Source organism: Nicotiana tabacum, chromosome 7 (assembly GCF_000715075.1).
Source record: "Nicotiana tabacum cultivar K326 chromosome 7, ASM71507v2, whole genome shotgun sequence".
Taxonomy (NCBI): domain Eukaryota; kingdom Viridiplantae; phylum Streptophyta; class Magnoliopsida; order Solanales; family Solanaceae; genus Nicotiana; species Nicotiana tabacum.
Genome location: NC_134086.1, coordinates 156,183,569 through 156,197,092, shown reverse-complemented (window position 1 = coordinate 156,197,092; position 13,524 = coordinate 156,183,569). Strand labels below are relative to the sequence as shown.

The 13,524-nt window shown below is 36.7% G+C and overlaps 2 protein-coding genes across 5 annotated transcripts; one reads left to right on the top strand and one right to left on the bottom strand.

The window, feature by feature from the left end:
- Nucleotides 1-5,898: 5,898 nt before the first annotated feature.
- Nucleotides 5,899-6,339, bottom strand: LOC142162375 (uncharacterized). Its single transcript, XM_075218723.1, has 2 exons — nt 6,244-6,339; nt 5,899-6,198 (listed from the first exon to the last, which is right to left on the bottom strand). The coding sequence occupies exons 1-2, from the start codon at nt 6,337-6,339 to the stop codon at nt 5,899-5,901; spliced, it is 396 nt and encodes a 131-aa protein (XP_075074824.1).
- Nucleotides 6,340-7,671: 1,332 nt separating this feature from the next.
- LOC107801652 (protein-ribulosamine 3-kinase, chloroplastic) lies at nt 7,672-13,170 on the top strand. Of its 4 annotated transcripts, none has more exons than XM_075217914.1 (10): nt 7,672-7,921; nt 8,091-8,166; nt 9,327-9,480; nt 9,631-9,721; nt 9,857-9,931; nt 10,046-10,134; nt 10,423-10,541; nt 11,177-11,317; nt 12,416-12,492; nt 12,803-13,170. In XM_075217914.1, the coding sequence occupies exons 3-10, from the start codon at nt 9,335-9,337 to the stop codon at nt 12,947-12,949; spliced, it is 885 nt and encodes a 294-aa protein (XP_075074015.1). In that variant the 5' UTR covers nt 7,672-7,921; nt 8,091-8,166; nt 9,327-9,334; the 3' UTR covers nt 12,950-13,170. The 4 variants fall into 4 exon arrangements, with proteins under 4 accessions (XP_075074015.1, XP_075074014.1, XP_016480497.1 ...); XM_075217915.1 differs by having other exon boundaries at nt 7,887-8,000; XM_075217913.1 differs by lacking the exon at nt 8,091-8,166 and having other exon boundaries at nt 7,677-7,921; nt 9,301-9,480.
- The last annotated feature ends 354 nt before the right edge of the window (nt 13,171-13,524 follow it).

Genomic DNA, 13,524 nt, shown 5'->3' with positions numbered 1-13,524 from the left:
GACGCTCACACCATCCAACCTATCATGAATCTCCCTGAAAGCTTTGACAACATTCTCCCTCACTCTGAGAACAACAACCCTAATTTTGGACACGTCAGACCCTGTTTCTTTGGAAGTAGCATGAATGTCACCAACAGTAGACTGAGTAGCTGTGAGAAGGTTCTTGATTTCAGAGAGTTGAGAGTTAATAGCACGAAACTTTTCACTAAGCTCAGAACTGTCAAGATTAAGTGAAGGAACAGAGGATGAAGGTTTGGGTTCTACAGGGGCCTGCTTTGCTTCACTCTTTCTCTTCTTAACCCAGGAGCCCTTGATATTCACATAGCCCATACTAGCAAAGGCTCTAGAATTGTAGGACTTGGAGACAGTGATGAAAGGATAGTTGGACAGGAAAAATTGATGGGCTTCCAGAATATGAGTGATTGCCATGCCATATGATAGACTAGTAGGATCTTCAGCACTCTCGATCATGAAATTGATAACCCAGGAGGAAAACTTGATTTTGAGTTTGGTTACAAGGCAATAGACAAAGAATGTGTCTCTTTGAGAGAAGGTTGAAAAGGAGCCAGTACGGGAAAGCAACGTGGTTGCCACAATGTGGGCCAGAACCCGAGTTTCGAAACTGACATCACTAGGACCTAGTTGGTTTGGAAGGGATTCAAAGATACACTCAACAATACACTGTTTGGCTTGGTCAAAAGTAATTTCGAAGTCATCATGCGAGATGTTTTTCAACAAAGCAGGAAAATCAGAACAACGACACTGAAAAGTGAGTCAAACAGGGCACAATCAAGAACAATGCGCTTACCTAGCACTAGAGATTCCAACCTATCAGGTTTACTAAAACGAATATTTGCATAAAATATTTTGACCAGGGGTTTATATACCTTAGGCGGAGGAATAGAGAAGAACTTTGCCCACCCTTCATAAACGAAAAGTTTTTTGACCTTACAATTAAGGGCTTCCATGTCATCAAGATCGACAACCCTTCCATGAGCAATGGGCTTGTCTTTTAGAGCAATAAAAAGATCCCTATTTGGGGAATCCCAGAAATTTAGGTCAGATTCAAGAGAGGCAGAGAAATCAACCTTTGATTTCTTTGGAGTGGACGAAATAGGGGGTTCTTCCATGGGTCACTTGCCTAAAGCCTTTTCTCCTAGAAGTTGTGAGTGTTCAGAAAAATCTCCATGAGATGAGGCGAATCCTTCAGAGTGATCAGACCCTAGGTCTACTTGTTCAGGGGGCGCAGAAGGGGTTTTTGCTTTGGAACGGGTGCTCTTTCTGGTGGAAGTAGAGGGGATTTTTGGAGTGTTTCGCCATTGTAGAGAAGGAGCTTTGATTGAAACTTTTGGAGAAAAGATGAAGATGATAGTGATTGAAGGGGTTTTCTATCTTAAGAAGAGGGTTTTGACGGTTGAGTATAGGAAAGGAAAAGTTGTCAGTTGAGAAGACGTGATGATTAGCTTTCCATCTTCGAACTGCGAACTGATGTGAAAGAAGTGAAAAGAGAGGGAAAAAACGGAGGCATAATTAAAGCATGGGAAAAGGACAATTATAGCAAATAAAATTAACTGAGCACATAGGTCCTAAGAGTTATTAGAAGTGCAAATAATACCAAGTAAATTTCTTAAAGTACAAAATCTCTCTTCTAATAAAGACTTAGTAAAAATATCAGCTAGTTGAGCAGAAGTTCCAACAAAAGATATTTCTATGTCTCCCTTAAGAATATGATCTCTAATAAAATAATGCTTAATATCTATATGCTTTGCTCTAGAATGATGCACAGGATTTTTCGAAAGACAAATAGCACTAGAATTGTCAAAAAAAAATTGTATAGGCTTAAACGAAAGTTCATAGTCACCCAATTGACGAGACATCCATAATAGTTGTGCGCAACATTGTCCAATAGCAATGTATTCAGCTTCCGTAGTGGACAATGCGACCGATCTTTTTACTATTCGAGGATATTAGTGCCTTTCCTAGTAATTGACATGTACCGCTTGTGCTTTTTCTATCCTCTTTATCACCTGCAAGGTCAGCATCTAAAAACTTTTCTAATTTAAAAGAGTTAGAGGGAGGATACCATAATCCATGAGATACAGTTCCAGTGAGATATCGAATGATTCTCTTTACAGTAGTCAAATGTGACTCTTTGGGAGTTGATTGAAACCTGGCACATTTACATACACTGAACATGATGTCTGGTTGACTTGCTGTCAGATACAGTAGTGATCCAATCATTCCACGATATTTGGTTTCATCAACAGGAGTGCCATGTTCATCTTTGTCTAGATTCGTAGAGGGGCTCATTGGAGTGCCAATTGATTTTGCATTGCTTATACCAAATTTTTGAATCAGCTCTTTTGTGTATTTGGTCTGACATATGAAGGTTCCTTCTTCATATTGTTGAATTTGTAGCCCAAGGAAGAATGTGAGCTCACCCATCATACTCATTTCAAATTCGTTTTACATAAGATTTGAAAATTCCTTGCACATAAGAGGGTTAGCACTACCAAATATAATGTCATCAACATAAATTTAAATAATGAGGTTACCTTATGATGATCGTTTAATAAACAGGGTAGTATCAATTTTACCTCTTGTAAAGCCATGATCAACAAGAAAGGTACTTAGCCTATCATATCAGGCACGTGGAGCTTGTTTCAACCCATACAGTAATTTAGTGAGCTTGTATACATGGTATGGGAATTTTGAATCTTCAAAGCTTGGAGGTTGTTTCACAAATACTTTTTCATCGATGAATCCATTTTAAAAAGAGCTTTTAACATCCATTTGCAACAACCTGAAACCTTTAAAAGATGCGTATGCCAGAAGAATTCGTATAGATTCCAAACGAGCTACTGGGGCGAAAGTTTCATCATAGTCGACTGCTTCCTGTTATGAGTAGCCCTGAGCAACTAGTCTAGCTTTATTTCTTATGACCTTTCCATCTTCGTTCAATTTGTTCCTAAACACCCAATTTGTTCCGATTACAGACACATTATCAGGTTTGGGTATTAGTTTCCATACTTGATTCTTGCTGAACTGATCTAACTCCTCTTGTATGGCTTGCACCCATCTTGAATCTTTCAGTGCTTCCTCTATCTTTTTTGGCTCAATTTGAGAGATCAAAGCAATGTTTGCTTTCTTTTTGAGAGCTGCCCTGGTTTTCATTCCTTCGTTTGGATCTCCTATGATAAATTTCTGAGGATATTTAGGCTCGCTTCTCTATTCATTTGGACGAACTGCATTTGTAGTCGACTCGATTTTTGGATCTGGCATATTGCTGCTATTTTCACCAGTTGACTCAGTCGCAGCCGGTGTATTAATCAACTCTTGTGATTCGCCTTTATCTTAAGCTTCTTGAGTTTGATCTTCGTCACCTACAATAATTCCTTTCTCGACCAAGGGATTATTTTCATCGAATATAACATGTACAAATTCTTCCACACATAAAGTACGTTTATTATAGACTCTAAAAGATCTTCTATTTAATGAATAACCTAGAAAAACACCTTTGTCACTTCTTGGATCAAACTTTCCAAGATTATCCTTACTGTTATTGTGAATGAAGCATTTGCTCCCGAAGGGATGGAAGTAACTGATATTTGGACATTTACCTTTCCAAAGTTCATATGGGGTCTTCTTCAGTATTGGCTTTATGAGGCAACGGTTGAGGTTGTGACATGTTGTACTTACACCTTCTGCCCAGAAGTGGTTTGGCAATGAGTGTTCTAGTAGCATGGTTCTTACCATATCTTGGATGGTTCTGTTCTTTCTTTCCACAACCCCATTTTGTTGTGGTGAGCGTGGTGCAGAAAAATTATGAGTGTATCCCTGATTATTACAAAAATCTTCAAATGCTATGCTTTCAAATTCTCCTCCACGGTCACTCTGAATTGTTGAAATCAAATGTCCCCTTTCTCTTTCAACCCTTTTGCAGAAAACTTCAAAATTTCTTAATGCTTCATCATTATGAGACAAGAAGATTACCCAAGTGAAACGTGAATAATCATCAACAATAACAAAGGCATACCTCTTTCATCCTATGCTAGCAGTTCTAGTAGGCCCGAATAAATCCATATGAAGTAATTGCAAAGGTTTTGAAGTAGACACTATATCTTTATTTTTGAAAGAATTTCTAGTTTGCTTACCCATTTGACATGCATCACAAATATGAGTTCTAGAAAAATTCAATTTGGGCAAACCAACAACTAATTCATGTTTGGACAGTTTTTTTTATCAAATGCATGCTAGCATGACCAAGTCTCCTATGCCATATCCATGGATCATTAGACATAGAGGATAAGCAAATATGACCATCTATCTTTTCAAAACCATCAAGTATATAAACATTTCCATACCTTTTTCCAGGAAGAATTATCTTACCTGATTCGTCTTCAATAGCACATCCTGTTTTCTTAAACTTTACCTCATATCCTGAGTCGCAGAGTTGACTTATGCTCAAGAGGTTGTAGTTGAGGCTATCGACGAGATAAACTTCAGTAATGTCACAATTGTTATTAAAGGGAATTATTCCAGTACCAACTATTTTGCCCTTTGAATCATCCCCAAATTTAACACTTCCTCCATCGATTTTTGTAACTTCTTTGAATAGGTTTTTGTCACCTGTCATATGACTGGAACACACACTGTCTAGGTACCATTTTCCTTTGCAGCTTACTCTGTGGTGTTCCTGCAAGACAAGATGATTACTTTCTTTTAGGTACCCAAGCTTGTCTGGGTCCTGGAAGGTTAGTGTTACTAGGTTCAGAACTTTTTGATTTCCAAACCCATCCTGACACATTTGATTTACGAAAATGACAAAAGGAATATTTATGCCCACTTTTATTACAGTAATAACACTTAACATCAGACCCGCTTATAGGTCTTTCATAGGTATTGGAACTAGTCGACTTGGTTCTAGCAGGTTCTTTTCTAGTTGACTTGTAAGTCGTCTGGTTTGACCTAACAGAACTGTGACTGGTGGATTTGCGCATGCTGTTGAGCTGTATTTGCAAATTCTCAAACTCTTCTTGAAGTACTTCCTTTTCGATTTCACATACTTCTGTTTGAGTTTCCAGTCTTTAACCTCCCTAGTGAGTCTCTTAAGTTCATTCATCATTTTTTGAGACTCTTTCAAGGTTGAATCAAGGATATCCTGCAATTCAATACATCTTTCACAATCATAACATCTTACCTCACTAGTTTCACCTCATGCCATGAAACAGTTTTCATTCTCGTCATTTGAAACATCTTCATCTGTCTAGCATCCTGAAGTTTTGTTCATTTCATTTTCCAGAATTGTCATGAAGCAGAGATTTGCTATTTCTTCATGATCAGAGTCATCCTCATCACTCCAGCTTCTGAAGGATTTGTTCTTGTTGAAGCCTCTAGAGATCTTCCTCTTTAGTTCTGGGTATTCAACTTGAATATGCCCAAATTTTTCACATTCGTAGCATTTTCCATCATTCTTATCCTGTTCGTTGTATTGCCTGGATCGTCTTGGTGAAAATCTTCCTTTCTTTGTGTTCCTGTATCTTCTCATTAGCCCATCCATATTTCTAGACATCATAGCAATCTCTTCTTGCAGAGCTTCAGGATCATCAATTTCATTTTCAGCCATTTCAGTAGAGGTTTTGAATGCAACTATTTTCTTTTTCTCCTCTTGATTTGTCTTTTTGAGATGCGTTCTTTCAAAGGCAATTAGTTCTCCTCGTAGTTCATCATAGGACATTTTGCTTAGGTATTGAGATTCTAGTGTGACTACTTTGGTCTACCAAGTGGTTGACAGACTTCTGAGAATTTTTCTGACTTGATCACCATTAGTGTAGGGCTTGCCAAACGCCTTTAAATCGCTAATATTTTGCTAAACCTGGCAAACATCTCTTCAATGGATTATCCTTCTTTCATTGAGAAAAGTTCATAATCATGAACCAGCATGTTGATATGTGTTTCCTTTACTTTGATGGTTCCCTCATAGGTGACCTCAAGTTTGTCCCACATCTCTTTGGCTGTGTCACAACTTGATATTTTCTCGTATTCTTCACCACTTATAGTGTTATGAAGAAAATTTCTCGCCTTGTTCTTCACTTGTACTACTTCCAGTTGCTCCTTTGAGTATGAATCTATATCTTCAGGGTTAGCAAGTGGTGGAGTGCTAGCTGGTAGGGGATAGTTTCCCTTTTTGATAACTCTCTAAACTTTGACATCGTAAGTTTTAGCAAAGATTTTCATTCGTACTTTCCAGTGAGAGAAATGTTGTCCATTGAAGTATGGTGGTCTAACTTGTGAAGTTCCTTCCTGAAAAAGAGCTCCTATGATAACCTGATTTGCCATGATCTTTTCTCACAAGCTGTTAAGCAAAAGTAAAATGTGAGCCTAGCTCTGATACCAATTGAAAGTACAAGAGGGGAGGGGGGTGAATTGAAAATATTTAAACTTAATCGCTTATTAGTTGACTAATTTATTGAGTAGTCAACTAGATATGATAATTCAACAGATATAGTAAAAGAAAGTAAATTGCAGAAAGTAAATGCAGGAATTAAAGACACCAGGATTTTATACTGGTTTAGATTCAATGTGAATCCTAGTCCAGTCTCCTTGAGTTGCAAGGAGTTCTCTTTTAGTAAATGGGTCTCTCCGAGTACAGTTGTAGTGAATTTGCATACAGTTTCTCTAGCACTCGTTTTTGATACAATGTCTCACCGGTGTTATGCTCTCTTTCTTTCCCTGACTTGTTACACAGCAGATCTTAGTGAACTACAATGTTTATTTGTAGTAGAATAAAGAGAGTAATTTTGGTTCGATCAAAGTATATCAGACTAGGGTTTAAGGCGGGATATAAATACTTTGATGGATGGTAGAGGCTTGACAACCCAAGAGATTTGATCCTTGGAAAGAAATTGATTCTTTCCAAGAATAAGATAGTAAGTCGTTGCTTCTCCTTGATTTCTTTCCTTCAGCAGAGATACGAGTGAAGACTTGCTCCTTGATTGTTTGTCTTTCCAAACTTAGTCGCGTACCAATCTTCTCATAACTTTCGATCTTCCGGGATGTTGCCCCTGATTTGTGCCTTAACTTAAGGCTTGCTTGATTCTCTCCAACGTTGCTCTTTGCTGATTGATTTGCTGATTGGATTCCGTCCAGATTTGCGAGTCCTTTACTTAGTTGTCCAGATTTGCTGATTGTATGTTAATCTTTGCTAATTGATTTCTTCCCTTATTCATCATGATTGACTCCAGCATTCTTGTGGTATCTTCTTGACTTCTTGTAATTGATTTCCTGCACATGTATATTATTTGCATCACTAAAACTGGATCTAGCACAAATTTCTTTTTTATTTACTTTAGAAAAACATGAGTAACAACGTAAATTTTTATATTTTATATTATATGTATATCTAAATTTTAATGAACTAAGCCAGACATTCGCATATTGAAGTATATAAGAAGAAATATTAATCTTTGTATTACAATCTTTGTATTATTATTTGTGTATAAATTTTTTCGAGGATTGAAGGGGACATTAGCGTAGCTGGTAAGTTGCTGGTTTGCTGTCATGTGGCCAGAAAATCACATATTGAAGCCGTTAAAATAACCTTTTGTAGAAATGCTAGACACTCTTTTCAGAATTTCGGGTACTTAGTGTACCGAACCCCTTTTTTCCCCCGAGAATATCCAATCAAAATGGAAAAAGAATGGCTATATTTGAAAAAGGTCATACAACAGCAGAAAGGTCAAAAATGAAGAAGAAACAAGAGCCAATTGAAACTGGGCAAATATCTGCAGCCAAGAAGAGACAGCAAAAATGGTGGTGGCACACTTGGGTGCTATTTCCTTTTCCTCCTCCTGCATCCCTACTTCTGTATCTTGCCCTCGTCTCAGACACTCCTCCATGAACAAGAATAAACCTCTAATTGGTATACTTACCTCTTTACAAAATGAACCATTTTTAGTTTAATGCTCTTACGAATTGCTCATTTCGCTTCTTTTCTCTGTGTAAGTTGACATTCTGTTATAAAGATTTCAACTTTCTGTGCTTATCTGTTTCTTTTGCTGGTACTTCAAATTTTCTTATGAAATTTGCAGTGTAATGTGGATATTTTCCCTATACCGGATGGTTTCAAAGGAATTTAGGAGCTCTCTAGCTGGAAAAATTAATCATGTAATTGCCCGCTTAATTCTTTTTCTCATGTTAATTTGAAATTCAGGGGTTTGGGGGTTAGCTTAGAGGTGTTATTTATGGTTCATGTTGAACTTAACCTGTAAGGTGTGATGACTTGTCAAGCTTATTACAAATGCATAAAAGCTGTGTTGTGACTGTTGTCAAGCAAATTAGATGAATTCAGCGATTAATTGCACCCCCCCCCCCCAACAAAAAAAAAAAACCATATATCTGTCTCACTGTCTAGCTCTATTAATTGTTGGGATTAGCAGAATAAAGCCTCCTAGGCTCCATTTTTATGAATGGTTTTATTATTTAACTTCTACTTATTGAATAAAAAGAAGAAAAGGGGAAATCAGGCTCATTGAAGTAGAAGACATTTTTTTCTCTCCAGAAATTGCTTGAATAATCCCTTTTTTATTCAGAAAAAGAAAGAAAATAAGTTTCTTTCAAAATCTCCACCATTTCCGTTCTTCTACTGTCCCTTCCTTTTCCTCGGTTTCAAACAATGAAAGTAATGGAAGTTGTCCTAGCGAAGATTATTCCTGACTCCCGAGTCTTGACTAATCAAATCCCACTTTTGGTATTAATGCCTGCAGTAGGTTGGTAACCCAGTTTTGGTATGCAAAAATGAGATAATGACATTCAGTGAGTGCCGATCAAGTAACTGCAATTTATTGGTCAGACTTCAAATAATGATGATTGTAATCAGTTCTCTCATCTACGCATTTCTTCTAAAATGTCATTCATTTAGTTAACTAAAAATACAATTCTTGCATTCCAACAATGTTGGTATCATGGATTGCTATAAGCAAAGCCAAGACTCTAAAACTGCTATATTGATTGCTAGAGGTCGATGCTTGTCGTGTACTGGGTCAACCATGGACACTATATTGGTGAGTCAGTGTATTCGTGAGAAGCTAGAATCTAGTTCCATGCCAGTGTGTGCTTCAGGTCTACTTTACAACTCTCTGAACTATTTTGAAATCTGAAAGAAGTTTTTTGTGATTGCAATTTTAGCCTTAAAAGGCATCATCATCCTGTGCATCTGTTGGTCATGGAAAATGCATTTAACCTTTAGATCCAATTTGATGCTATATGCACGAATTAACAAACATTCATTTCCATTTCAAGTGTATTCATTCCTTGAAATTCGACAGTGGCTGCAATGAGTGATGATCCAATTCGTGAATGGATCCTTTCAGAAGGAAAGGCAACACAGATCAGAGGAATCAGTCCTATTGGTGGTGGGTGCATAAATCGTGCAACACGTTATGATACTGATGCTGGTTCCTTTTTTGTTAAAACAAACAGGTATTTGATTATTTTTTCCCTTCTCAAACATTGAACAGATGAGGTAGATGATTGCTTAATATGCTGATGTTAAATGTAATAGATAGCTTATATGGTATTGTCAAATACGATAGATGGTTGCTTATACAGTATTGTTTAAAAACTAATCAGGAGTATTGGACCATCAATGTTTGAGGGAGAGTCATTGGGTTTAAATGCTATGTACCAAACAGGGTCAATCCGTGTACCAAAACCATATAAAGTAAGCATTTCAATTTTTTTTTCTCCTCCTAAACTCTGTGGAAGATTCCCTCCTCTCCCTCCAAAAAATAAATAAAAAAGAGAAAAGAATATTCACAAGTGTAACCTAGAGGAGATTGTTTCATGCATTGTGTAGGTTGGATCTCTGCCGACAGGCGGCTCATACATCATAATGGAATTTATTGAGTTTGGTGCATCTAGAGGCAATCAGGTGAGAGTGACTTTTCATGTTCTTTTCCCCGTAATTACTTTTTTCTTCATCCTTTTTTTTGGGGGGTTAATTTGGTAACAGCATTCAGATATTTTACCATTTACTGCATTTCAGTCTGCATTAGGAAGGAAGCTTGCTGAAATGCATAAAGCAGCAAAGTCTGAGAAGGGTTTTGGCTTTCACGTTGAGAATACTATTGGCAGGTATCATGACAGGATCATATCAGAATTCTTCCAGAGTTATGAGGATGCACTTCGCAAAAACCACTAGATGATGCATTGCACACTCACACTTATTTAAAGTTTAGCCATTCCACTGCTCTCTTTATAAATAGAAGGATTGCGAGTAGCATCTATTATTAGGTAAAATAGAGAATATTCAATTTAATATCTAGTAGTTGAAGTTGGAGTTTTCTCGTCATTCATGTTTCTCCATATTCTGTGTAATCTGATCGAAGATATAAATGGCTGAGTATTTGTGCATTTGTGTAGCACTCCGCAGATAAACACCTGGACGGCAGATTGGATCGAATTTTATGCAGAGCACAGATTGGGATACCAGCTGAAGTTGGCGCGTGAACAGTATGGGGATTCAACCATTTATGAGAGAGGTTTAAATCATCATTTTATTGGAAAAGAAAACTTTGACTTCCTTTATGGAATTTATCATTTTGGATCCTGACAATATGCAATGCAGAATGTGTACCTCCTCCTTACTTCATTCTGAATTTAAAATTGCTTCAGGCTTCATTTATATGGAGAATTGCAATTTGGATCAGCTCACATGGCAGAATGGATTCTTGCTCCTTAGATTCATTCTAATGGTCAAAATAGCTTGCTGCCTTCTTTTCCAACACATAAACTGATGCTTCCACTTATCTTTTAATCTGGCTTTGAGAGATTTATAATCTCACCTCTCTTCGCGTACTCATTCTAAGAAGTCTTGATAGACAAGTTTAAAGTTTAAGTTTCTACAATTAGATTTTCATTTGGCAATGAGACAACATCGGGGAACAAGGAATGATGGACAAATATTAAACTTCAAAGCACTTGAATCTTATTGAATGTATCGAAATCCAACATTTTTGTGATAATATTCCTTCTCTGGAATTTGAGGCTTGGCCGTTCTACAACTGCGATTTAATCTCTAATTAACTAGATGCTTGTAAAGAGCACAAGGATGTTTGCATGGTCATTCAATATCTGACATGTTTTATCTGTTTTGTTTTAATTAATCTATTCTTAGGACAAAGGCTAGCAAAGAACCTGGGACCTTTATTCAGAAATGTTGTGATAGAGCCATGCTTGTTGCACGGAGACCTGTGGAGTGGGAATATCACATATGACAAGAATGGTGAACCTGTGATTCTTGACCCTGCATGTTATTGTAAGTCCTAGGTTCACAGTTTCAATATTATCCATCAAAAGGTTGTTTTTGCTTTTTCATTCACTGCTTCTTATATGAAATATATCTCTTCCAGAAGTACCTGAACATTGTATTATGTAATATCTGAGGCAAGTGTGTTTGGTGCAGTTTATATTGTGATGTGAACTCCTTATAGCTCATTAAACTTTCACAACCTTACTTTTTATCAGAGCCTCCAACATAACAGATAAAAGTAATGAAGATTGATACAGTAAGAGATTCAAGATCAGACAGCTAATGTAAATGACCAGGATCCTGATAAATTTTACAATATTTAATGACAATTAGACACGCAAACATTGAAATGTAGGATGCTACTATGAAGGTAAAGTATTTGCTTTTTATATATATAATTTTTCAGAGGAAACCAATATGAGATTCTCCAACTGTCCCAATTGCCCAAATTGACTTTCAAAGTTCAAACAGGGCACTGGTCAAGGCTATTTAAAGAGAATTTCAGAAAATGATAAATTATGTGAAATATACTCTTTATTTTTTTTAAATTCCTCAAATTGCTTAAATTTGTCTGAAAATGCATTCAACCAAAGTCCAGTTTGACTTATTTGAAAAGTTAATATGAAAAGAATTTTGTGAGGTGAATTCATAATGATGAAATGTTTCCACATGTTATCCTCTTGCCTCAAATTGGATACTGCACCCCTATACTTGTAAACAGTCAGTTAGGTTAAGTGTATACTGAAAGGTTTACACTTAAAAAATGATTATTGCCTCTTGGATTGTGGCAAACTTCATATAGATTGGTTGCTTCATCCTCTGTTAGCCTCTTCTCTAGATGGTTTGGTTTGATTTACTTGAAGATTTACAGCTTGGTTTTATGTGATTCGTGTTAATGCCTTGTAATAGGACTTAAACCCCTTTCTGCCTCATTATTCCTTGCGCCAATGTCATCCGCACATTGCAATGTAGATGGATAAGGAAATATACATAAGTTGAAAGATCTCAGTGCAATATTTATATCCTGGCAGTCAGGTGCTTGGTTTTAGGTAAATGAATTGATGGCTCCAGATGCACTAACATTATGAATTCTGTCTTCTTTAGATGGACATAATGAAGCAGAATTTGGAATGTCATGGTGTGCCGGATTTGGAGGAGATTTTTACAAGGCTTATTTTCAGGTGCTGTAATTAATGATTTTTCTGTAATACGCATTTCTTTCACTTTTCACCAGCATTTAATACCCACGAGGACATACTGAAGGAAAAAAGAGAGGAGAAAAAGGCATGTTTTGTTTATTTGCTGTTTTTCAATATATAATCGGTGATCTCAAATACAGAGTTAGTTTTAGCATTACTTTGGATTGTATGATCCACCATATTGACATTTGAACCAGGTTATCAACTTGCAACTTAATGGTGATGTTTGTCTGACATTTGCTTCATGTTCTTGGTATTTACTCTCATTTGTTTCTATGTATCTTTTGTTCAGGTGATGCCTGAACAACCCGGTTTTGAACAAAGGAGAGATTTGTACATGCTGTATCATTACCTCAATCATTATAACTTGTTTGGTTCTGGTTATCGGTCTTCTGCAATGTCCATAATTGATGACTATCTACGGTTGCTCAATGTCTAGATAGATACTAGTTTTCAATCTCTTCATCTTCTTGTAAATGTAAAGCATTGTCTTTCTCTAGCTATGGCCATTTTGAATAGCCATTTTTTGTACCCCGTCCTCCTTATATATCTATCCCAAAACACGTGGTTGTATAATCAGTGTAAAAGCTCCTAGCAATGCCATCTTGTAAGCTTCATAATATAAAGAGACTAATAGCCCGTTTGGCCAAGCTACAAAAATAAGCTTATTTTGAGAAGTGTTTTTTTTCAAAAGTGTTTTTCTCAAAAGTACTTTTGGTGAGAAGCAGTTTGTGTTTGGCTAATTAGTTTGAAAAACACTTTTGAGCAGCAATTAGTGTTTGGTCAAGCTTTAAAAAACTGCTTCTAAGTGTATTTTTCTCAAAAGTGTTTCTAAAAAAAGTGCTTTTGGAGAGGAGCTACTTTTTTCTGCTTCTCCTCAAAAGCACTTTTTTTCCTTCCAAAAGCTTGGCCAAACACCTCAATTTTTGGCCAAAAGTGTTTTTGGCAAAAAAAAATATTTTTGGCCAAAAAGAAACTTGGCCAAAAAGGCTATAAGGTCCTTCGACAGAAGCT